Here is a 27,215-nt window from a genome sequence, read left to right as displayed (position 1 = left end):
CCTGTCTGGTGTGTTACTTGCATATCATAACACTTTTTGATCCCTAATGTTCTCAAACAAATCTCTGAGGCCTTCACAGAAAAGCTGTAGCTATACTGAGAAAAAATTGCTAACAAGTGTGCTCAATCAGTAATTGTAAGCAGGGCTCAACACATACAGTAATAAAGTACAGTCTCAGAAGTGGCCAGAAGGCACATTGACTGCATTCTTTATTACCAATAAATGTCAGCACTAGAAATAAGCGAATAAATGAATTCTACTCCAGTTTGTTAAAAATCCTCCTTTGCCAAAATACTATTTTTTGGTAATTGTTGTGAAATAATGGCCTATGATCTGTAAAAAGCCATCAAAATGTTAAAAAAGTTGCTAAAAAACCCTTTGGTCCTTGAGCTTCAGACTTCCACCTGTCCAGTGTTCATTGCATCTTTGGATCACGTTCGTCAGCGCTGAAATCCCCTGGCCTCTCGCACTAGGCTAGAGTTTCAGGGGTTATTACGCCAAGGAAATTCTGTGCATCTCCTTGCAAAGGTCTCTGCCGGCCGAACTGGCCACCTGGCAATTCTGGCAAATGCCAGAAGGGCCTGTCTGGTCATGGGCCGCCTTGTCTGCTACGTTGTTAACAGAATTGGTGTTCTCAAGACACCCATACTATTAAGAGTTGTGATGGAGCAGAAAGTCGCTGACTCCGTCACTTACCTCAGCAGGCCACGGGAATCATTAGAAATATTGGTCTTGTAGAAAATCTAACTTTCCTCCATCCAGGGTAATATTAGTAATATATCCCATCTGTTTCATGGGGGCGGGGACAATATGGGCCTGTGTGATTTCAGCCCCAGTCCGTACCTGGTCTCAGCCCATGCCTAGATGTCGTAACCGTTAGCACTCACACTACCACGCTGAGTAAATAATCTAACAAGTGTGTGGCCCCATAGACTACCATTGGTCCTGGTGCAATTTCGCAGACCAAAAATAAGCTTGTCTGCACCTGCCATAACTCTGTGTGCATTCATCTCACATAGAGGTTCACTTGAGAAGTTTTCAGACAAGTTCATGTGGAATCTATAAAAAAATTTAAACCACTGCTTGTTCCATCACGTCGCATTACGCAAACATTTCCATGAGAACACGGTCCCTCTTGAAGGATTTGCCACATGCTGTATATTATCATTAATTTTAATTACAGTTACCATTAAAGGCAGCAATAGGTGACTCGAGTTCTGGAGTGGAGACGTACATTGTGTCATCCTGGCAGGTGAGCTGAGTTTCTTGTTCTAACAGGTGGAACCAGTTACTGATACAAGAGGTGAATTGAGTTCTCGTAATGAGGAGTGTAAGTGAGTTTATAACTATAACAAACCACATTAGCTAGTCATAATACGACCAATTTGGGAGAGTATTGTGCAAAGAAAAGCACGGGTAGGGTGTGACAAATTTGCGACATTTTTTTAATAATTTGAATGAAAGTGGTTTAGTAAATTTTGTGATAATGAAGCTTATTTCTGGGGAAAAGCCTTACAGGAAGGCAACATGGACGCATCTCTTCTGTTATTAAAGAAATGTCTATAACCTCTAAAACGTAATTTCAGACACTTTGATGGAACTGCTAGACGCTGCTTGTCATTGTGCGAAAATACACTTATGTAGATCAAATCAATACATCTAAAAGACAATGTAAAAAAAAATTGCAGAAATATTATAATATCTATTCCCAGTGAAAACCATGTTTATATATCAGCTATTGAACCACTTTACGAATGCTGGTTTGGAAAAACGTATTTAATAGTTGGGTACATAAGATTTAATTGCCTAATCCATGTTTCGGCTGGCGGGTGATTGAAAGAAAGAGCTGTCACCCTGTGACTGAACATAAATAGGGAAAGGGGCCCTGCAATGTCCCTTGGGCTCGGACCCTGTCTATCTCTGCTCCAAAAGGTACATCTAAAGGTAAGGAGGTTTGGGCCACCAGCCTTACTGTTCTCCTGCTAAACCCTAAGCTGTTCCCTCCCCAAGAGGCCTGGGATAGAAATGCTAGTATATAAACACATAAGACAAACAGGTATAACAGAAAGCAACAAACATAGAAACAACTCACACAAAAGTAGAGAGGTAAGTAGGGAAGGGTAGGAATGTAAATCAAATGAGAAAAGGACATCGAGGAAAGCATAAACTCAAAACAGCACGCAACAATCTCCAGCTGCAACAAAGACGACTTCCAACTCAGCACATTGACTCCAAGGAGCTAGGAAGAAAAACTTTCACTGGCAAGGAAGGGAAGATCTGGCTAGGCTTTGTAGTGAGAGGAGATGACCAGATCAGGAACAGCTGTGAGATGGAGGTGCAAGATTCTTACCAGCATAAAAACAGTTAACCTCTTCAGCACCAAAGGATACAAAATCCATTTAATATAAAACACAATCACACAGACTAAATGGAAGATCTGCAATTCACAATACGTAGTGATCTTCTAAATACTAGATCTGACAGGAAGATGTGACCCACTCATGACAAGAGCTTTGCAATGTCTATAGGTCTTCTCGAGCTAGATTTCATCAGGTGAGGTCAGTTCACAAATTAAATATTGTCTCAGTGTTTGCTCCTGTATATAAAGCTCTGTGGTAATGCATTACATACAGTACGTACTGTAGAGAGAAGAGACATCCAGCCGTATCCTCTGTATTGCTTGGTAAGCAATTAAATCCTTCTATGGGTTTTAATAATGTTTAAAAATGATAATAAATTATTTAACATTATTTACAAATTATTAATATAAACCTAAAATTGGTTTCACAATAATGTAAAACATATAGAATATTTACAATGTAACCATCACAGATATACATTTGCAGTCTGCAATAATGTTTTATTTGTTATTCAGGTGTTAAGGCAAAGAGTATCTAGAAGTTTGCCCGGGTCCCCCACACTGCCACCATTGATTGCTGTGTTAATATCTACAACAAGCCCTTTTTGTTGTCTAACTTTTTTTTGCATATGGAAAAAACTATTCTATATCTGTGGCGGCAATATGCTAATTAGTGATTGACTTGTCTAGGGTCATAGTTTTCCCAGACTGATCATCACACTAATCATACTACCACCCTCCCCTGTGGGTGTGGGTAATGTAATTTCTAGGAGGACGTCAACGCCGACTCTTTGGAAGCCTCTAGTTTCCTGACAATGCACAGTACATCAGGTATATAAGGCTGGTTTCACACTTGCTGTTTTTAGCGCAAAAAAAAAGCATGCGTTTTTCCCCCTATCTTTTACATGGGTGCGCATAGGTGCGCATACACATGCGTTTGTACGCGTTTGTATGCGCATGCGGTTTTTTGTAGTGTGAGCTCGGGCGCACAAAATGCATCCTGTTGCATTTTTTGTGCGTCCGACTTGCCCCCAAAAAACGCATGCGTTTTTTACAGCAAAACACCCATTAAAGTCTATGGGTGTGCATACGTGCGCGTATGCGCAAAGAAACGCATGCTTTTTAAAAAAACGCACCAGAACCCGCAAAAAAACGCACGCAAACGCATAATGCATTTTTTTCATGCGTTTGTGTGCGCAAAAAAATGCACAGCAAAAAAAAGCAAGTGTGAAAGTAGCCTCAATCCCAGCTTTTGCAGAGCAATCAACTTGCTGAGCGAGGTACTGAAGACATAGGAGCTGCAAGAGTCAGCGGTAAAGTCTGGCTTAGTTCTTCAGCATCACCACGGCCTCACTGAGGATGTGCATTGCTCCAATGATTTTGGGATGCTTACGTCTGGCTTACTGCACATTCTCAAGGAGACAGAGATTTTCAAAGAGCTGGTCATGAAGTCATTTTAACATATCATGTTACTCATCCACACAGAAGTGTAATAGCATGATTAGTTGGATGACTAGCCTGGAGGAGCAACAAATCCAGGACTAGTCCCAAACTGATTTTCATATCACCACTAGAGATGAGAGAATATTTCAATCTTCAGCTTGGCTCACGATCAAAAATTTGTAATATTCGTGGATTTAAACGTCGATTAATTTGCCGAATAAAGCCGACATGCACAGCACAAGAGTCAGTGGTTTCCACGCTGTGTGACAGTGTGGGAAACACCGGCGTAGCGCTTTTGATTGGCAGTGAAATCATCCCTGCTGATCAGAGAGCCGCGGTTACGACATTGTCAGAAGACAGCGTGAGCGCCCAGCTGTTATCAAAGGTATAAAGTTTACCTCCGGTCACTGGTGTCAGCTGATGGGACTACAGCTCCCATCAGCTGACACCTGCTGCCACTAATAACAGTGAGAGCAGGAGCGGCGGATGGGAGTATTCATCAGCTGCTCCTATGCTGTAAATAAATATTTAATAAAAAGAAAAATAAACTGCGTGGTTTCCCCTGTATTTTTGATAACCAGCCAGGTAAAGCTCACAGCTAGGGACTGCAACCCTCAGCTGTCAGCTTCAGCAAGGTTGGTTATCAAGAATAGAGGGGTCCCCACGCTGTATTTTTTAATTATTTAAAAAAATAATAAAAAAAGGCATGACATTTTTGACAACCAGCCTTGCTAAAGCAGACAGCTAGGGGCTGGTATTCTCAGGCTGGTAAGGGGCAATGAATATTGGCCCCCCAGCTCAAAAATAGCAGCCCGCAGCTACCCAGAAAAGGCACATATATTAGATGCGCCAATTCTGGTGCTTTGCCCAGCTCTTCCCACTTTCCCTGTAGTGGTGGAAAGTGGGATTCATATTTGTGGGCTTGATGTCACCTTTGTATTGTCAGATGACATCAAGCCCACGGCTTAGCAATGCAGAGGTATCTATCAATAAGCCACTTCTCCATTACTAATCCTATACTTACATAGTAAATAAAGCCAGAATAAAGTCCTTTATTAGAAATAAGACTAATCACAGTTTTCCCCATGAGCATGAGAAAGTTCTGCTGCTCACAACACCGTCTGACAGATCTTACAAGTTCACAGCCAATGAACTCACTTCACCTATGTGATTTTCCCATGGCGCCTGCACTGATGTCAGAAAGCTGAAGTGATTTCACTGGCTGCGAACTCCTAGGATCTGTCTGATGGCACCACGAACAGGAGAACTTTCTCATGCTCTCGGTGCCCCCAGACAGGGATTAGCAGTTCACAGGCAAACACTGAGCCCATTGTTTTCAGTGTCTGCTGGATGACAGGCTGCATGGTCACATCATGCAACCATGCAGCCTGCCATCTAGATGTAGGAGAGCTAGACGCGTCGTGGCACAATGGATTAAAAGCATCTCTGCGGAAAGGTGAGGAATATTTTTGATTTTTTTACCTCTTTTGCAGATGACGAGGGCATCGGGGGGATAGCAAGGTCATAAGTATGATTTATTTAAGATTATTAACAGAGTCTTTCAATTAGAGGACTTCATTCTGGGTATCTGTGTTTTCATACAATGTGACTATGGGGTTAGTAATGGGTGTGTGTTAATTATGCCTCTCCATTACAAACCTCAAGGCTTGATGTCACTTGACAATACAAAGATGATATCAACCCCCCAACTATGACCCCACTTGCTACTGCAACATGGCAATAGGGAAGAGCGAGGCTAAGTGACAGAAATGGCGCATCTTAGAGATGCACTTTTTCTGGGGTGACTGAGAGCTGATGTTTTTAGCCTGGGGGGCAGCATCCACGGCTAGAGATGAGCGAAACAGGTTGGCCAGATTCATAAGTCGCCGACTTATGCCAAAGTCGGTGTCATGCCGTGCTCACCAGGAGGCGGGGGTTCGGTCCCGATGTCACCCCCTCCTGTGCCGCGGCCGCTCCGTTGCTCCTGTCGGGTGGGCATGCGCACTTCTAGTATCCTGGGGTCCTCCTTCTTGTCGCATTTGCGCTTGCGCGCTCTTGTCAGTCCACTCTCTGGGTCGGTCTTCTCTATGGTAAAGGAGGACCTGACCCAGAAGCTGTAGTGGTCATGTGCTTACAGGCTTGAGGACCTGACCCGGAACTTGTCATGGTCATGTGCTATATCAGGCTGCCTCCCCTTATGGGAGGTGCCTGATTATTGTTGTGCTTCCTGGCTGGGTCTACTGTGTCCCTGCCTGGCTGTGCGCTGTTCTCAGGTCCTCTGCTCTGTCTTGTATTCTATTGTGCTCCTAGCACTCATTCTGAACTCTCACTTGCTTCATGCTCAGTTGTGCCTCCTGGCACACTCTCGTATCCTGTCCTCTGTCTCTTGCTCAGTCTTGCCTCCTGGCACTCACTCTGTCCCTGCACTCCGTTACACCTCCTGGCACGACTGCTGCTCCATTCAGTACTCTGTCGTGCTCCTTGCACGCGTCCTGCTTTGTTTACCCCAGACGTATTACTTGCTACACGCCATACGTGCTCACGTGTACCTGACTCGCACTATCCTATAGTTAGCACATTTCCGTGTGCACACCTGGTGTTCCTAGTATCCAGTACCGTCCTTCAGACATACTCACACATGTCTCCTGTGAGCCGTCCCTCTCGGTACCGGCTACCGTGGTACTCGAACCCCTGGGCCTGCTTCTAACAGTCCCTGTATAGGGGTCGGTTCCACCTGGTAGCTTGCCCGGGGCCCTTCGGTGCCATGGTCCAGAGGGTCCACTCCTGGAGTTTCCGGCTCCAGACCATCCACTCTAACAGTCGGGTTTCACCGACCGAAACCCGACCACAGTGTGAAATCGTCCATGCGGTCGGCAAAACGACACTGTGGGTAACGAGATGTCAGGTGCAGCTTCCGGGGAGAGAGAGAGGGAGAGAGAGAGAGAGAGACATGTAGGTGTGCTTACTGTTCTCCACTCACTGCTGACTTTGCTTCCCCATTGACTTGCATTGGGTTTCGTATCTCAGTCGGACCTCCGACTTTTCCCAATAGTTGGCCGATTTCGTTCGCCTCGACTTTTGAGAAAGTCAGGTTTCATGAAACCCGACTCGACCCTAAAAAAGGCAAAGTCGTTCATCTCTATCCATGGCTGCTTCGTAGGCTATTAATATCAGCGTGCAGCTGTCTGCCTAGTTTTTGCTGGTTATTAATTATATGTGGACCCTATGTCTTTTTATAAGGTACTCCATTTTAATAGCCAGTAAAGGCTAATTATACAGTTGTTAGCTGATATTATTAGCCTGGGAAACTCCATGGGTAATAGCCCATTCCCTCGCTATAAACATTTGCCCCCAATTGTCAGCTTTCCCTCTGCTAGTTACTAAAATTACGAGGGAGCCCACACCATTTTTTTTCAGAAAAATAATCTTTTATTTATTAAATACATGTGCAGTAATTTGCACACACTGCACTAATTGTATTTGTCACTGACATCTATATACCTGTCTATTCTATATGTATTTACTGTATGTAATCCATCTGTTCTATCCTGTCGGCTCCTGCATTGATTTTACAGTACACAGCAGATGAATTGCCGGCTTTTCTTCTATCTATGTACTATAAATACATATATATTTATTTGTGTGTGAGTGACATCAGTATATCTATCCTATGTGCACATATCTATTCTATCTGTTCTATCTGTGATTATACTGTACATGGTTCCTGAATTGCCGGCTTTTCTTCTATCTTTCTATGCAATATATATATATATATATGCATATGTATATGTGTGTGTTACAGATATCAATATACTGTATATACTGTATGTATTCTATGTCTATATATCTAGTCATCTATTTTAACCTGTCACTCTGAGATTTTACTGAACGCGGCACATGAATTGCCGGCTTTTATTCTATCATTTACTGAATGTTACCGACTTTTTCCAATTTTAAGAACAATTCTCGTGTTACCAATCACGAATCCGAATGTACTATATTTGTGCCAAATTTATGTTTAGCTATCGTTTTCCGAACATCTTCGCTCATCTCTATTAAGAAGATACATGTTCTTCACCTAATAAACATTACACTACAATTTATGATTTTTGTTTCTCTACCACAGGTTCTTCTGGATATGTTGCCCCTTGATCCAGTCACTGTTCTTTTGTCCGTCATAACATGTATTTTCTTTGCAACTGTTATGTTTAAACAGAAGAAACGTGTTCATCCGAATTATCCTCCTGGTCCAAAGTCATGGCCAATAATCGGAAATATTCCAATTCTGAATGTTCAGAAACCTTACTTAACATTTCAAGAGGTAAGATCTAAAGAACATTGACTGTTTATGATTTTAAAATGCATTCCAAGGCTGAAGACATCTATATCGTATGCACAGCAATTGGTTGACATGGCTGAGGACACTGTACTATCATCTTATAAATATCTGGAGTGCCTCTTCTTAAAGCATCCCAAAGTTTGGTGACGTATCATGACATAGACTTAAAACAGACCTACTTTTCATAATTGTGCGGGACCAACTGAGCTCCACCTCATCACAATGAAGCAAGCCAAGACCAGGGGAAATGAAAAAGGTAGAATCATGGATGATACAAATGTAAGCCTCTCTACCACATACCCAGACTCGAGAGTCACAGCTACTGCGCCATAGTTTGGGTCTGTGTTGGAGGTTTTACATTGGTGTCCAGGACTTTAAGTTACTCCTCTAAGGAGTAAAAAAAAGCATTAAACTATCCTTAATTTTTACATTCAGAAGAAGCAGAGTGATTCTTCAGAATGTGATGTTTAACAACTTTAGGTGACTATTGTTCTGAATACCTGCATAACTAACAAACATTAAAACTCTAAATTATGGCGTAGCTGTGATCTTCCCAGAAAAGACTCCAAAAGAGCCAGAAACACCCCTTTTGAATAAATTCTGGCCTCCTTTGCTCCAATTTTTTATGGACAGTCCTACAAAGAACACTGTTGGTATACATATACTCGAAGCTATATGCAATGAAGTGGTGACATTTCTGCTTGAAATACAATTGACGGATCTCCATAAAGCACAGAGTTGTTTTATACCTCTCACCGTTGGGAACAGGAAGCATAGGTAAATGATGGATTGCGAAACACATTGCATTTTATGACTAGAGGGAAACTTTATCCTCTTATTATTTCTTTTGTTTTGCAGCTTGCGAAGACGTATGGCCCAGTCTACAGTATAAGGATTGGGGCCCAGGAGATGGTTGTATTGTCCGGATATGACGTTGTGAAAGAAGCTCTTGTGAACCAGGCAGAGGCGTTCACCGACAGACCGAACGTACCTGTTCTCATGGATTTTTCAAAAGGCTACGGTAACATTTACCATATATGTGCTGTGAATAACCCTTTAATGACCACAAATCAGCCTTTATGCTGGCCCAAAAGATATGATAATTGGGTTATCTGATGGGCAAAAATGCATCGGGCGATAGCGGTATACTATAGCTAACATACCACTACATTGGCCACGATCGGTGTTAGCACCGATCATGGTCATTTAAACTCCCTACATGCTGCTTTTAATAGTAGCTGTAATATCAGGTGCTCCCTGTTTATAATTAATTCCACGTTACTTAGCTCGGCTCTGAGCTCAGATCTATGCCATTCATAGCATTAGCTCAGTTGTGCTGTTTGCCTGGTTTTCTGTGTTCTCTTCATTAATATACTGCTACCTGACTTTGGACCTCATGCTGACTATTGGCTTGCTCAACCCCTTTGCTCTGATCCACTATATTCCTGGCATTCTATCTTTGGGCTGTGACCTCACTTTGCCTATATCTCTGTCCTTTTGCTTATAACTATCCTGCTTCACAGCTTGTCCGTGAGTGTTGACTAGAGTTACATTTACATCTTGTACCAGTTGTGTGTCAAATAATATTCAGAAGGGCATTTAACGGACTTGGTGGTGGAACCACTGTGCCATGATCCAAGGAGAGTCTAAAGGGGCGTGACTAAGTACCTCAGCAAGTTTGATCTCAGATGCACAGTGTCTGACGATACCGCAATCTGAGGAGGGACAAAGAAGGCGAGGCCAAGTGCTACTCTAGGGTTGACCTCGGGTGAATGGCAGCTGACACCTAAGGAACAGGAGGCAGGAATGGCCAGTAGTGGTAGATTCGACAAGTACACACTGGTACGGCTGGTATCCTGACTGGCATGACAAACACACAGGCATTCAGGTACTAGCTGGTACTACCAGTATCTTGGCATCAGGTACAGGCGGGCATAGCTGATAGACAGGGAGACAAGCATAGCTGATATAAAGTCTGGCAGGCGGGCATGGCTGATATACAGGCAGGTGGGCTTGGCTAATATACAGGTAGGCAGGTGGGCCTGGCTGATGGACATGCAGGAAGGTGAGCATCAGTAGTAGACAGGCAGGCAGGAAAGAACAGCTGATACACAGGCAGGTGGGTACAGCTGATAGACATTACAGGTATAGTGAAATATGAGCACTGGGATCAGAGAACTAGCAAACGTGTTTAAGAAACAGAGTAGCAATGTTGCACAAGCACCTCCATGCTGGTGGAGGTGCCTTAAGTATTGTTTCCCAGCCATTGACTGGGGACACTTTAGGATGGTGTGCTATGTCCCTTTAATAAGGAGGGAGATTGTGTGCCCTAAGCACAGTGCCCTGGGATCTGTGTGCCATGCGTGTACCCCTGTCAGAGGCAGAGCAGAAAGCAGAAGGAGGAGCTGGATGTAGGCCGCAGTGGTGAGTTAGTTGGTGACCCTGCCAGGGAAGAGGGGCAGCGTGCAGGGACGCCAGTGATAAAGGGCAAACATACACAGATGGGATTGCAAAAGAACTGAATCACACAGAAGAGAGTAGCCATAAAATTTCATGCTTACTGTCTTGGATAAATCACTCTTGTTTCTCTCTATGCTGTCGCTTTGATCTCCTCTCTGGCTCTCACTTTGCTGCTGTCGCCTCGATCTCCTCCATGGCTCTTACTGTGTTGCTGTTGCCTTGATATCCTCTCTGGCTTTCATTCTGTTGTCACTTCCATCTCTTCTGACTCTTGTTCATTCAAGAAAATATGGAGGAGACATTTCTGTTGTGGGCAGGGATTTCATTGGTGACAACTGCATCGGCCGATAATACACCATTACACTCCTGGCAGGCTGCTCGGGCTAGGAAACTTCACAGTATACATACACATTTTTTGAGCAAATTAAAATCTAGAATTCTCAATACATCTTGCTTTATCTAATGCTTATACTACATACTTATTTTTCGTAATAAAAAAGGAAAAAAATAAAAATCTACAACCTTCAAAGTGGCCCTTTCACACTAATTTTGAGAGGCAATAATACATTCACCCTGCATTTCCCTTTGCTTTCATTCCTGATGACTGTTTACCTTCATCCAAGATGATCATTTCACTGGTATAGGGAGCAATGGTAAATTTAAATTAATTATCCCAATGCCACCCCGCAGGCCATCTTTGAAGAAGGAGGACTGGCATGCTAGTTTCAGCAGATGAAGAAAAGCTAAAAATTATTATATCTAATTCTCAGGTATTATCTTCTCTAATGGACATAGCTGGAGAGCCATGCGACGGTTCACTCTTTCCACATTACGTGATTTTGGTATGGGGACAAGAGCCATAGAAGACAAGATTAATGAGGAAATCAATTATTTAATGACCATATTTAAATCCTACAAAGGTAAGAAATTAATATTAATATGCTGACGTTCATGTGTGTATAGTGCCAAGTAGAGATGAGCTTATCGACGGCACAGAGAACCGAGTTTGAGACAAATATTCTAAAATTTGCCCTCTTATGCTAATTTGAACAATTCGAGATTTTATTTATGGTTCACATAAAAAAAAAAGAAACCTTGTCCGGCACAGCTTTCACATCTTTGACATCAAAGCAATACTACTAGTTGACCCTTATGTCATATTACAAGCAGCGATCCCACAAGTGACTATCGACCCTTTAACGAGGCTTGTAATATGACTTAAGGATCTAACTAGTAGGTTTGCCGATTTGCAAAATTTCCAGTATATCTGCAGGTAAATAGTATTTTTGTTAGTGACAGGTTCCCTTAAAACTCAATTCAGCCTTTAGCTTCTTAAACATCATCTTACCGTATGTTTTTTTTTCCGGTTCCTTTTAGGTGAACCCTTCAACAACACCATGATAATGAACACTGCCGTCTGTAATATCATTGTATCTATATTATTTGGCCACCGCTTTGACTATGATGACCAAAAACTTCACAGACTTTTGAAATTAGTAATGGAAAACGCCAAGATTATTGGTAGCCCCATGGCTTTGGTAGGTTTATATTTCTCATAATGTTTTATGATAATGCAGTCCATGGTACAGAGTTTGCTTGGCATGGGTGCGGTGGGTGGTGAGGGGTAGGTGTTTTTGCAATATAGCACATATTAGCCTTCCATTGGGACACCATCACCCATTTTTACGATTCATGTAAATTTTACTCTTCCTTATCATCACCACTTAGTCAGTTACTTGGTGCAGTGGTCACAATCTCTGTAGTCTTGATGAGACCGATTCAACCTTGCAACTAAGACTGGTGGCAACGGCTCAGAGCCAGCACCGGACCAGAGGTCGGGAGATACCATAAATCTTTCTTTAATATTTTTAACAAGGGGTAAGCCAGTGATAGCGAATGACAAAATCAATAATCCAGGGGAACAACTTTTAAAATGGAGCGCCATCACAGTTCAATCTGTCCATTCCATTGCACCATAGTTGGTGGGGCCAAGTGCACAAGACATTACATGCATGATGGAATCTTCAGGCCTAGGGATTGAGATTTTGAGAAAGGCATTGACAATACGGTCATAAGGACTCACAGAGACAGGGAGAAATGTCACCACTTAGTGGCTGATACAAACCCATGCCCAAAGCATAATTCTGGGCAACTATGTCACTTTGAAGAAGACTACTAGGTGAGAACTACTGCAGAGATAAAGGCTTAACCCCTTCACCGCCTTGGAATTTTCTGTTTTTGCGATTTAGTTTTTTTGCTCCCCTTCCTCCCAGAGCAATAACTTTTTTTTTATTTTTCAATCAATATGGCCATGTGAGGACTTGTTTTTTGTGGGACAATTTGTACTTTTGAATGACACTATTGATTTTACCATTTAGTGCACTAAAAAAAGGAAAAAACGTTCCAAGTGTAATGAAATAGGAAAAAAAAGTGCAATTTCACAATTGTTTTTAGAGTTTTTTTTTTTTTTTTGCATTGTGACAGAGTCACCGTTGATGTAATAAAGGGGAGACATGTTTCACTACGCTTAAAGGCATCAGTGATATAAAATCAAGAGTTTTATTTCTTCTAGCACAGTAATTGTTGTGAGGGTTAAATTGCTGTGGGTTGATATACGAGAAAAAACGGTCCGATATCCGGAACGAAAAAACAGACGAGTGTCATGCGAGTTCTGTGCGATTTTTAAATGGAACATCCGTATGACATGCGTATGCAATCAGTATGCAATGCGATATTAACATGAGCTTTTACATACAGCAGTACTCTGTCATTGACACATCGTTTTAAAACAAAATATTCTTCTAAACACACACATATACAGTATATTTATTAAATAGATAGATAGATAGATAGATAGATAGATAGACTAAAAGTCGGCAAATGATCTGCCGCATACAGTATAATCACTGAGTGAAAGGTTAAAACAGAATAGATAGAATAGATATATACACATAGAATAGTTGTGTATATATATATATATGTACAGTATACAGTATGTCACTATATATATGTCTTAATATTGAATAGAGAGATAGATAGAATAATAGCCAGTAATTTATTTGTTGGCTTCTGTAAAATCACTGCAGGAGCCGACAGGTTTGAAGACATGGTTTATGTACAGAAAATTCATGCAGGATAGTTAGTTACAGTGGGGAAAAAAAGTATTTAGTCAGTCAGCAATAGTGCAAGTTCCACCACTTAAAAAGATGAGAGGCGTCTGTAATTTACATCATAGGTAGACCTCAACTATGGGAGACAAACTGAGAAAAAAAAATCCAGAAAATCACATTGTCTGTTTTTTTTTCATTTTATTTGCATATTATGGTGGAAAATAAGTATTTGGTCAGAAACAAAATTTCATCTCAATACTTTGTGATATATCCTTTGTTGGCAATGACAGAGGTCAAACGTTTTCTGTAAGTCTTCACAAGGTTGCCACACACTGTTGTTGGTATGTTGGCCCATTCCTCCATGCAGATCTCCTCTAGAGCAGTGATATTTTTGGCTTTTCGCTTGGCAACCCGGACTTTCAACTCCCTCCAAAGGTTTTCTATAGGGTTGAGATCTGGAGACTGGCTAGGCCACTCCAGGACCTTGAAATGCTTCTTACGAAGCCACTCCTTCGTTGCCCTGGCGGTGTGCTTTGGATCATTGTCATGTTGAAAGACCCAGCCACGTTTCATCTTCAATGCCCTTGCTGATGGAAGGAGGTTTGCACTCAAAATCTCACGATACATGGCCCCATTCATTCTTTCATGTACCCGGATCAGTCGTCCTGGCCCCTTTGCAGAGAAACAGCCCCAAAGCATGATGTTTCCACCACCATGCTTTACAATAGGTATGGTGTTTGATGGATGCAACTCAGTATTCTTTTTCCTCCAAACACGACAAGTTGTGTTTCTACCAAACAGTTCCAGTTTGGTTTCATCAGACCATAGGACATTCTCCCAAAACTCCTCTGGATCATCCAAATGCTCTCTAGCAAACTTCAGACGGGCCCGGACATGTACAGGCTTAAGCAGTGGGACACGTCTGGCACTGCAGGATCTGAGTCCATGGTGGCGTAGTGTGTTACTTATGGTAGGCCTTGTTACATTGGTCCCAGCTCTCTGCAGTTCATTCACTAGGTCCCCCCGCATGGTTCTGGGATTTTTGCTCACCGTTCTTGTGATCATTCTGACCCCACGGGGTGGGATTTTGCGTGGAGCACCAGATCGAGGGAGATTATCAGTGGCCTTGTATGTCTTCCATTTTCTAATTATTGCTCCCACAGTTGATTTCTTCACTCCAAGCTGGTTGGCTATTGCAGATTCAGTCTTCGCAGCCTGGTGCAGGGCTACAATTTTGTTTCTGGTGTCCTTTGACAGCTCTTTGGTCTTCACCATAGTGGAGTTTGGAGTCAGACTGTTTGAGGGTGTGCACAGGTGTCTTTTTATACTGATAACAAGTTTAAACAGGTGCCATTACTACAGGTAATGAGTGGAGGAAAGAGGAGACTCTTAAAGAAGAAGTTACAGGTCTGTGAGAGCCAGAAATCTTGATTGCTTGTTTCTGACCAAATACTTATTTTCCACCATAATATGCAAATAAAATGAAAAAAAAACAGACAATGTGATTTTCTGGATTTTTTTTTCTCAGTTTGTCTCCCATAGTTGAGGTCTACCTATGATGTAAATTACAGAAGCCTCTCATCTTTTTAAGTGGTGGAACTTGCACTATTGCTGACTGACTAAATACTTTTTTTCCCCACTGTATATAGATGTCAGTGACCAATACAATCATTCGCCCCCCGAAGAAGCTAAGTAGCGAAACGCACGTTGGCGTCCTTCAGTCCACATTAAAGCAAGGTTGGTCTCTGGCTTCACATGTTTACATTTATTGTTCTAGTCCCATGTACCTTCTCCAGTATTTTTGCTTGTACCACTGATTGGCACTTTAGGTATTGGATTAGATCTCTTTCTTTTGTGGTCTATCTTTTAGGTCCTTGTTTTGGATCATTAGTATTGCACTGTTGCACTTTATATAAGACCACTGAGACATTTACCCCCTTTTTTTGTTCTATCTATATACCCTCACTTTCTGGAGGTCATGATTTATTGTTAACTCTTTACCAATCGTGTGTCTTTTTATGGCTTCATTGTGAGAAAAAAATCTTTGGTACATGTGTTTGATAGTTACTTATTCAATTCGCCATATATGTACCTAACCTAGTCTGTATGTGGCATCTAGGTGTCGCTGATACCTTTGTGTATACTATAACTAATTACATACTATTGATTTTAATTCTTCATTTGTGTATAATAAAATTCAAATATTTTTATATATTGCTCCTTGGTCCTTATCTTCTTTTTTTGGTTTCAATATTATTATTATTATTATTTATTATTATTATAGGGCCATTTAGTCCATGGCGCTTTACATGTGAGGAGGGGTATACATAATACATACAAGTAGAGTAATCTTAAACAATACAAGTCACGACTGGTACAGGATGAGAGAGGACCCTGCCCGCGAGGGCTCGCAATCTACACGGGAAGGGTGAGGATACAGTAGGTGAGGGTAGAGCTGGTCATGCAGCGGTTTGGTGGATCAGTGGTTACTGCAGGTTGTAGGTTTGTCGGAAGAGGTAGGTCTTCAGGTTTTTTTGAAGGTTTCCATAGTAGGCAAAAGTCTGATATGTTGTGGTAGAGAGTTCCAGAGCAGGGGGGATGCATGAGAGAAATTTTGTATATGATTGTGGGAAGAGGAGATAAGAGGGGAGTACAGAAGGAGATCTTGTGAGGATCGGAGGTTGCGTGCAGGTAAGTACCGGGAGACGAGGTCACAGATGTATGGAGGACTCAGGTTGTGGATGGCTTTGTATGTCAGGGTTTTGAACTGGAGTGTGCTGGTAATGGGGAGCCAGTGCAGGGGTTGACAGAGAGCAGAGGCCGGGGAATAGCAGGGGGACAGGTGGATTAGTCAGGCAGCAGAGTTTAGAATAGATTGGAGGGGTGCGAGAGTGTTAGAGGGGAGGCCACAGAGCAGAAGGTTGCAGTAGTCAAGGAGGGAGATGATGAGGGCATGGAATTGGGTTTTGCAGATTCTTGGTTGAGGAATGTACGGATCCATGAAATATTTTTTGAGTTGAAGTCGGCAGGAAGTGGAAAGGCCTTGAATATGTGGTTTGAAAGAGAGATCAGTGTCAAGGATAACCCCAAGTCATCGAGCTTGTGGGACTGGAGAGAGTGGGCAGCCATTTACTTTAATGGATAGGTCCTTTGGGGGGGTCACGTAAGATGGGGGAAAGATGATTAATTCTGTTTTGTCCATATTAAGTTTTAGAAATCTAGCGGAGAAGGATGAAATAGCAGACATACATTGAGGGATTCTGTTTAGTAGGGAGGTGATATCTGGTCCAGAGATGTAGATCTGTGTGTCATCAGCATAGAGGTGATACTAGAAGCCATGATATTCTATGAGCTGTCTGAGGCCTAAGGTGTAAATGGAGAAGAGCAGGGGCCCTAGAACTGAACCTTGCGGGACTCCGACGGATAGGGGGCGCGGTGAGGAGGTGGTGTGCGAGTGGGAGACGCTGAATGTCCGGTCTGTTAGGTAAGATGCAATCCAAGATAGGGCCAAGTTTGTGATACCAAGAGATGAGAGGGTCTGTAGCAAATGGGAATGGTCCACTGTGTCAAAGGCAGAGGACAGGTCCAGGAGGAGGAGGACAGAGTAGTGTCGCTTGGCCTTGGCGGCTATTAGGTCCTTGGTGACCTTAGTTATGGGAGTTCTAGTTGAGTGGTGTGGCCGGAAGCCTGATTGTAATCAGTCAAGGAGGGAGGAAGAAGAGAGGTGGGAGGACAGTTCAAGATGGACGTGTTGTTCCAGTAGTTTTGAGGCATAGGGGAAAAGTGATATAGGGCGATAGCTAGATACAGAGGATGGGTCAAGAGAGGGCTTTTTGAGGATAGGTGTGATTGAGGCTACAATTATTAGTAGTGTGTGCAAATTAGTGGACATGTAATTAATTAATAAAAGATTCTTTTTGGGGAAAAAATTGGTCTGGGCTCCCGCGCCATTCTCGTAACCAGCAGAGGGAAAGCCAGCATCTGGGGGCTGATATTAATGGCCTTGGAAGTGACAATGGTTATTGCCACACCCATGACTAAAAACATCAGTTCTTAGCTGCCCCTGAAAAGGTGCATCTCTAAGATGCGGCAATTCCGGCAGTTGGCCTTGCTGATTCCACTTGCCCTGTAGCAGTGGCAAGTGGGGTAACAGTTGGGGGGTTGATGTCACCTTTGAATTGTTTGGTTACATCAACCCCACGGCTTAGTAACGGAGAGGTGTCAATAAGACACCTATCCATTACTAATCCAATAGTTGTTATATGGTAAAGAAAGACACAGCCTGAAAAAAGTATTTTATTTCAAATAACACTAATCACAGTTTCCCCATTTTATTATTATTCCTAATCCATGCAACGCCCTCAATCTCCTGTAATAAAAATAAAATAAACCAACAATATACCATACCTGTCTGTCGTTGTGTCCCATGCCGGGCGGCTGAGAATTGATGCTTTTAGCCGGGTGGGGGTGAATAACCACGGTCCCTTCCTAGGCTATTAATATAAGCCCCCAGTCGCTGGCTTTCCCTCTGCTGGTTACAAAATGGCGCGGGAGCCCACGTCATTTTTTTTCCCCGAAAAGAATCTTTACTTAATTAAATACATGTCCTCTAATTTGCACACACACTACTAATTGTATTGGTCACTGACTTCTATATAACTAACTATTCTGCATGTATTTACTGTATGTAAACCATGTCTTTAACCCTGTCGGCTCCTGCAGTGATTTTACAGAAGCCGACAAATGAATTACCGGCTATTCTTCTATATATCTCTCTTTTCATATTCACTATGTGTGTGTGTGTGTGTCACTGACATATATATACTGTATATACACCTATTGTATGTGTATATATCTATTCTATCTATTCTATTCTAACCTGTTAGTGTAATTTTACTTTACCGCATATGAATTGACAGCTTTTCATAGGACACCGGACCGTAAAACTCGGATAGAACTTACATGGCGCAATTGCTTAGCAATTTTTTCTCGCATCCATTGACTTGCATTGGCGAGTCTAGTCCAAGATACGCAGCAAGGCCGCATTCACATGATCAGTATTTGGTCAGTATCTCACATCAGTATTTCTAAGCCAAAACCTGGAGTGGGTGATAAATGCAGAAGTGGTGACGTGTTTCTATTATACTTTTCCTCTGATTGTTCCTCTCCTGGTTTTGGCTTACAAATACTGATGTAAAATAGTGATTAAATACTGAACTTGTGAACGTGGCCCAAATCGTAGCATGCTGTGATTTTTTTCCCAGTCCGATTTCAACTGAGAAAAAAATTGGAGATGAGATGTCACCCATTGAATAACATTGGTGAGAGTGCAATCTGATTTTTTTATTGGATTGCACTCGTCCGTGTTTCTCACAAATGGGTATGAGCCCTAATGTGTGTTTTTAGGGGAACTTTCATAGAGCGGGTGGGAGAATGCCTCCCTATATCACCACCTACAGAGCTGGCACCAGAGCGGTTGGGAGAGTGTCCCCCCATATCACCACCTACAGAGCTGGCACCAGAGCGGTTGCGAGAGTGTCCCCATATCACCACCTACAGAGCTGGTACCACTGTGTTCTAATAGGACATGGGTGATGTCACACTCATGTAATCAGTCACATAGTTGAGGAGTCACATGGTTTGGGCTTGTTCTGCCAGTCGTGAGCAGGAGAAACCCCACCGTAGAAGGATTGTTTGTTCTGTCACCATTTTATTTTGTTTTCCTGCTTGCTGCATGCGAAACTGTCAGGAGATGAAGAGGATAATGATCCCCTCTCTGTTGTCCTTGATTGATGTGAGGGGACGGAGGAAGCAACCTTGAGTTTTACCCCGCCACTAACACATCGTGGATTTGGACCTCATGGAAGTGCCTGACACGAGTGAATTCTTGCTGCACTATCTTCAACATGATGCCTGTTTTCTTAGGGTTAGAAATAGTGCTGAACACTGGGTTGCACTCCGCTAGACCAAGAGTAAATTTTGCCAGATGCTTCCCCCCATGGAAAGGGATGTGTGCATGCTGGAGTAATCAAACATGCTTGCAGACAATCTTAAGAGTAGTTTTCCCCAAGACCACAGTGAGGCACACAGTGTGAATCACAATTCTATACATCCAAACCCAGGAACGTCAAGGCATTATTGCAAAATCTTTAGAAGCAGCATTGTAAGTTTCATAAGCAATTTCTGTGAACCATTTAGCACATTTGTTTGACCAACCAGTGCACCAGCAGAGCACAGTTCAAATCTGACAAATTGTGAATGACTAGAGAGGATGGTGCAGGAGTATCTGGAGCTCAAAATCAATGCTATCAGGGTTGGACCCTCTTGTATTTTGCTGTTCTAAAATGTAAGAGTAGCCTCAGCTTGCCTGTCATGCCTTGGAGATTTTGTCATGCCCATCAGCAAGCATTCTCTCATAGCGTGTCTTCAGTGCTTCTGGTGGTGTCCTGATGGATATGCGCATCTGACTTTCCCCTGAAAGTGTAGACCACCTAACTTTCAGCAAAATAAACAAGTCATGTATCTCCAATGACTTTTGCACCCCAGTCGCATACAGGGCAGACTAGGCAATAATGTCTTTTTTATTGTCATGTATTGATCTCACGTTATTGCAGTTTATTACACCTTTGTCATGGCTTTTGAGCCTGCTGTTGCTACTGCTGCTGATGTTACAAACAATTTTTTTGAAATGTGTAAACTCCAATTAGGTCTCCATCTGGTGGGTTCCCTTTAGTGGAAGGTGTGTCAGATGTCTATTATTCGGTTTCTATTCTGTGGAATTTGATGCCACTTTTATATTGTGTGACAATAATTTTTTGAAATGTGGAGACTCTAAGTTGTGTTTCCATCTGGTGGGTTGCCTGTAGTTGCCTGTAGTTGAAGGTGTGTCAGAGGCCTATTATTCTGTTCCTATTCTGTGGAAATTGATGCCACTTTTGTTGTGTGTGACAATAATTTCTGAAATGTGGAGACTCCAAGTTGGGTCTCCATCTCGGTTTGTGAGTAGTTGAAGGTATGTCAGAGGACTGTTATACTATTCTCTGTGGAAATTGATGCCACTTTTGTGGTGTGTGACAATTATTTTTTCAAATGTGGAGAATTCAAACTGGGGCCCCTTGATGTGTGCTTCCAGACAGTCAGGCCTGCACTTTCTTTCACTCAACTACCTGTTACTTTCCTTTCATTTTTCTACCAATAGTACTCTATGAAATTGATGTTTGCGCCACCTGATTGTAGCTGAAAAAAAAATATAGCTGTTGCATGAGGTATCTGGGCTCCCAGCAAAGAAGGCTTACATCGCTCCCTTAACCACCAGGTCTTCATTGATACTTCAGTTCAAGGCTGTAAATGCTGGGCCAAACCTTGATACTTCATGCATGGCCCATGGCTGACAACTGCTGTGCCATTTTCAAATTTCTGCTGTGGGTCAATTGATGCCATTTTTCATCGTGTCTGCCTCTAATTTTAGCTGATTTGGAAGCTTTTTGTCACCTGAAAGGTGTTGTGTATTTGGTTTGGCCTCTCATTGCATTTAATGGGGATTGGGTACAGTCATCAAATTGTTCAGCGAACTTCTAAATGTTTGGCGAATCGAACCGGCCCAAACCTTGAAAGGTTCACTCATCTCTCCTCAACACCTTTTGCAGCGAGTGCTTTGAAGTGGATGCACTGTAAATAATTCTGATGAGTTTGTACAGACAGATATACTCCTATATACAATGACTTCATATTTATTTTCTACCAGTTATACAACGCGTTTCCATCACTGATGCGCTGGATTCCTGGCACTCACAAATCTGTCCAACAGAACACTCATGAATTACGTTCCTTTATTAAAAAAATATTCACAAAACAAAGGAAAAAACTGGATGTCAATGACCAGAGTTGTTTTATAAAGTCTTTTCTGGTCAAGCAACAAGAGGTAAAGTAATAAAAAAAGATGTTTATTAATAAAGGTCATGTAAGATGTATGGAGAAGGGGCAGACTAACGCCCCGATTCATTAAGACTGGTATGTCGTCAATGAGAGGTTTGACAATATGAACTGAATTTATTAAAAGATGCTCGACACTTAACTTGGTGCATTTTATCAGTGGCGCGTACCTCCGTGCGCCATGCCAGATATGCTACGTTAGTCACAGAGTAAATAACTGCACCACTTTTTTGAAAAAATTGACAGGATTATGTGGCTGGGACCTTCCTTCCCTGGCTCTTCCACAGGTCTTCTAATTTTGTCTGACCAGCCTGAAAATGGCAAGAAAATAACAAAATTGTTCTGCAATTTCGCATTGACCAATTTTGTGATTTTTTATTTTTTGTTGTGTTTTTCACTATTTTCTGGCAATAAAAACATTGATGAATTGGTGCTTAAGTGTGCTTTAAGCCCCGAGAAACCAACATTCAATTTATAGTACAATTAAACTAGTTTTTAAAATGCCTTTAAGGTCGAATTTACATTTTTGGCATGTGTAGTGTTTGCAACACAAGGACAACTAGCAGGTCGCCTGTCCTGAGCTAACTGACTTCTGTATTTCAATGAGGCAGTTAGTTCAGGTCAGGAGATCCCTGCACTGAGGTTGGCCATTGTGGTCCATGCACCAATCGTGTTTTAGAGATGTGTGAATTTGGAATATGGAGCATTATTGTTAGGCACCACTTCAGGTTCCTGTGTAATTCTCTCACCTTGCTGTCGTAGATGAGCCCTAGTAACTCCTTTTTTAGCGCTGTTTCGGTACAACTTGATGCTATGGGTGGATTCTATCTTGTCATCAAGACTTTTTGCTCATACCCCCTTAGGCATAGTTTTTCTGTCAAAAACGGCTGAAATGAAAAAAGAAACAACAACAATGTGTAATAAAAAAATATTATACAATAAGGTATAAATTAATAATTAACCGATGTGTTTCTTTTGAAGATGGATGGCAGACCATCCGGTATGCATAAGAACAAAAACTAGTGATGTAAATGAGAGAATCAGAATAATGAAAATGTATGAGAAAACAAAAATAAAACATACATAATAAAATAAGCCTTTATTGTAAATTTGGCCAGACAACAACAACGGCAATAAAAATATATATATATAAAAAAGGCAAGAAAAACCGCTCATTAAATTAATCAACAAGTATCTATACTTATAATGATATCACCACTGTACAGCAAAAATAGTTCAGATAAAGCATGTGTAATGTTCCCCATGTAGAACAGCAAAAAGACATATATAATAGGTGTAATAAATAGTGAAGTGATGATAACAATAAACAATAAAAATCATAAAAGTTAAATATATGTGTATATATATAGACCAATATTAGTAAATAATGCAAAAAATGCTGTGAAAAATATTGTGTCTATATGTATATACCAAAAGTGAAAACAGTGATGGTAAAATCAAAAAAATAAAAATAACAACAAAGCTCTTTGCTGAACTAACACAAAAGATGCTAAAAAATAATAGAAATGGCGCTGTAAACAATAAGCTAAATCTAGAGATAAATCCAATATTCCTGAAGTAATGGTGCACTAATGAAACAGATAATAAATGTGCACCATATAATGTCTATATAAACGGTCACTGAAAGAAGTCATACAAAGCGCTATGTAGAAGAAGTGGGCCAAAGCCAGAAATCAGGCAGCACACATGCTGGACAACGCTGCACAATTAAAATGGGCCGAATCAAATACAGACCCAGCACAAAAAAGCGCAAAGGGTAATAAGGCGCCTGTTGAAAACCGGAGGAAAGAGGAACCGGCCCAGATAATCCAGCACAATACAGCGCAGTGCGCTGCCCACAAGGTAATTGACCATGCAATGATGGGACCGATATACTAATGGGACATACCCCAATACAAAGCCTATACAATGAAATATACAGCGCGATGCAACATAATGTATTACCTGAAAGGCAATGGGGCAGACAGTGGTGAGAGCGGTGTGCCTAAAGAACGCGCCCCCACTTTTGTGCTGGGTCTGTATTTGATTCGGCCCATTTTAATTGTGCAGCGTTGTCCAGCATGTGTGCTGCCTGATTTCTGGCTTTGTTATTGTTTACAGCGCCATTTCTATTATTTTTTAGCATCTTTTGTGTTAGTTCAGCAAAGAGCTTTGTTGTTATTTTTATTTTTTTGATTTTACCATCACTGTTTTCACTTTTGGTATATACATATAGACACAATTTTTTTCACAGCATTTTTTGCATTATTTACTAATATTGGTCTATATATACACATATATTTAACTTTTATGATTTTTATTGTTTATTGTTATTATCATCACTTCACTATTTATTACACCTATTATATATGTCTTTTTGCTGTTCTACATGGGGAACATTACACATGCTTTATCTGAACTATTTTTGCTGTACAGTGGTGATATCATTATAAGTATAGATACTTGTTGATTAATTTAATGAGCGGTTTTTCTTGCCTTTTTTATATATATATATATTTTTATTGCCGTTGTTGTTGTCTGGCCAAATTTACAATAAAGGCTTATTTTATTATGTATGTTTTATTTTTGTTTTCTCAAACATTTTCATTATTCTGATTCTCTCATTTACATCACTAGTTTGTTTTGTTCTTATGTCAAAAACGGCTGTATGATTCAGGCACAGGAGCAAAGCATGCTTTATACCAGGCAGATGCTAGCTGAATTATACAGTTGGCATCTGCCTTTAACATCGGCATCTTGCGCTTTCTCCAATCTCTTCAATTTAAAGAAGACTTTTCCCCAGTTTTAGAATGTTAAACTGGCCACATTATTGAGCAATGGCTGCAAAGCTGAGTAAAAAGTCTTTTTTTTAATTTCTTTCTCATGCATGTTGTGGAGATGTTAGTATGTAATAGTTAGGTTGTAATTTATGAAAAGCCCAATGGGGTATTGGATCACCCTTCCAGGGCAGCGGGGTACTCGGTACCGGGCCCGATGGTTTCAATGGGAGTTGTCACAGTGGCGGTGACCCGGTCCGTGGCCCTGGACGTCCATGTTAAAGAAATAGTGTGGCTGATGATTAAAGTTTATAAGTGGATGATTCGTGACGCCACCTGTGGTGTTCGGCAATGAAGATGTTAAGCCGACGCTGCAGACAGATCCTCTGGGACAAATGGTGTGGTGCAGCAATGATGTTGTGGCCCTCCACAGGTAGGGCTGTAGTTCCAGGGCAGTGTAGATGGAGAGGTAGTGAGGAGAGGAGAACGGTGTAGTGTTAAGCACAGAGATGTAGCAGCGCTGAGTGGGTTGGCGCAGGAATAAGCGGAGGACACCAGGGCATGTAGTTCCAAAGCTTTACTCACAGTCTGTTGTGCATACAGGTGCCAGCCTCGGTGCTGTGTCCTCCAGGTCAGGGGCTCAGTCAACCTCCAGGCAAGATGAAGTACTCCGTTCCAACACTCCGCCAACATTTGTGCCTTTTCTGAACGTCTCACAGTACTGAGTTACATAGTAACATAGTAACATAGTTATTAAGGTTGAAGGGAGACTTTAAGTCCATCTAGTTCAACCCATATCCTATCCTAACTTGCCCTAACATGTTGATCCAGAGGATGGCAAAAAAAACCCATGTGGCAACAGTAGGCTTCACATTGGGGAAAAAAATTCCTTCCCGACTCCACATACGGCAATCAGACTAGCTCCCTGGATCAACGCAATATTAAGGAGACTAGTGTATATACCCTGTAATATTATACTTTTCAAGAAAGGCATCCAGTCCCTTCTTAAATTTTAGTAGTGAATCACTCATTACAACATCATATGGCGGAGAGTTCCATAGTCTCACTGCTCTTACAGTAAAGAATCCGCGTCTGTGAGTATGCTTAAACCTTCTTTCCTCCAGACGTAGAGGATGCCCCCTTGTCCCCGTCACAGGTCTAAGAGTAAAAAGATCATTAGAAAGGTCTTTGTATTGTCCCCGCATATATTTATACATGTCCCCTAAGCCTTCGATTCTCCAAACTAAATAACCCCAAGTGTAATAACCTGTCTTGGTATTGCAGACCCCCTAGTTCCCTAATAACCTTGGTCGCTCTTCTCTGCACCCGCTCCAGTTCAGCTATGTCTTTCTTATACACCGGAGACCAGAACTGTACACAGTATTCTAAGTGTGGTCGCACTAGTGACTTATATAGAGGTAAAATTATGTTCTCCTCATGAGCATCTATGCCTCTTTTAATGCATCCCATTATTTTATTTGCCTTTGCAGCAGCTGCTTGACTCTGGCCACTAAATGTGAGTTTGTCGTCCACCCATACACCCAGGTCTTTTTCAGTGACTGTTTTGCCCAGTGTTTTACAATTAAGCACATAATTATACAACTTGTTCGTTCTACCCAAGTGCATGACCTTACATTTATCCCCATTAAAGCTCATTTGCCATTTATCAGCCCAAGCTTCTAGTTTACATAAATCCTCCTGTAATATAAAATTGTCCTCCTCTGTATTAATTACCCTGCAGAGTTTAGTGTCATCTGCAAATATTGAAATTCTACTCTCTATGCCCCCTACAAGGTCATTAATAAATATGTTAAAAAGAAGCGGCCCAAAACTGACCCCTGTGGTACCCCACTGCTAACCGTGACCCAGTCCGAGTGTGCTCCATTAATAACCACCCTTTGTTTCCTATCCCTGACCCAGCTCTTAACCCACCTACACATATTTTCCCCTATCCCCATTGTTCTCATTTTATGTATCAACCTTTTGTGTGGCACCTTATCAAAAGCTTTTGAAAAGTCCATGTACACCACGTCTACTGCATTCCCTTGGTCCAGTCCGGAACTTACCTCTTCATAAAAGCTTATCAGATTAGTCTGACAGGAACTGTCTCTTGTAAACCCATGTTGATATTGGGTCATAAGGTTATTCTTCTCCAGATACTCCAGTATAGTATCTCTTAGAAAACCCTCCAGGATTTTACCCACAGTTGAGGTTAAACTTACTGGCCTATAATTTCCAAGTTCAGTTTTTGTCCCCTTTTTCAATATTGGCACCACATTTGCTATACGCCAGTCCTGTGGTACAGACCCTGTTATTATGGAATCTTTAAAGATTAAAAATAGTGGTCTATCTATGACTGTGCTTAATTCCTGCAGTACTCGGGGGTGTATCCCATCCGGGCCCGGGGATTTGTCAATTTTAGTGATTTGTAGACGCCGCCGTACTTCCTGCTGGGTTAAGCAGGTGACATTTAATGGAGAATTTTTTATCCCTGATCATGTTATCCCTCATGGGATTTTCTTGTGTAAATACTGTTGAAAAAAAGTTATTTAGCATATTGGCTTTTTCCTCATCCTCATCCACCATTTCACCCAGACTATTTTTAAGGGGACCAACACTATCATTTTTTAGCTTCTTACTATTTATGTAGTTAAAGAATATTTTGGGATTATTTTTACTTTCTCTGGCAATGAGTCTCTCTGTCTCAATCTTTGCTGTCTTGATTTGCTTTTTACAGAATTTATTTAATCTTCTGTATTTAGTTAATGCCTCATCACTACCTACTTGCTTTAATT

General features: G+C 41.6%; 1 protein-coding gene across 1 annotated transcript in view; it reads left to right on the top strand.

Annotated features, from left to right (window-relative positions):
- Positions 1-249: 249 nt before the first annotated feature.
- LOC141098648 (cytochrome P450 2C5-like) overlaps positions 250-27,215 on the top strand; it is a 206,986-nt gene continuing 180,020 nt past the window's right edge. The window contains exons 1-6 of the mRNA XM_073586620.1: positions 250-264; positions 1,184-1,252; positions 8,022-8,123; positions 9,000-9,162; positions 11,372-11,521; positions 11,979-12,139. Of these exons, the coding sequence (XP_073442721.1) occupies positions 250-264; positions 1,184-1,252; positions 8,022-8,123; positions 9,000-9,162; positions 11,372-11,521; positions 11,979-12,139 (660 nt within the window). The remainder of the gene's footprint in view (positions 265-1,183; positions 1,253-8,021; positions 8,124-8,999; positions 9,163-11,371; positions 11,522-11,978; positions 12,140-27,215) is intronic.

Source organism: Dendrobates tinctorius, unplaced genomic scaffold, assembly GCF_039654945.1.
Source record: "Dendrobates tinctorius isolate UK_male_01 unplaced genomic scaffold, ASM3965494v1 ptg000093l, whole genome shotgun sequence".
NCBI lineage: Eukaryota > Metazoa > Chordata > Amphibia > Anura > Dendrobatidae > Dendrobates > Dendrobates tinctorius.
The sequence above is the reverse complement of the archived record's forward strand: the minus strand, read 5'-3'. Positions and strand labels throughout refer to the sequence as shown.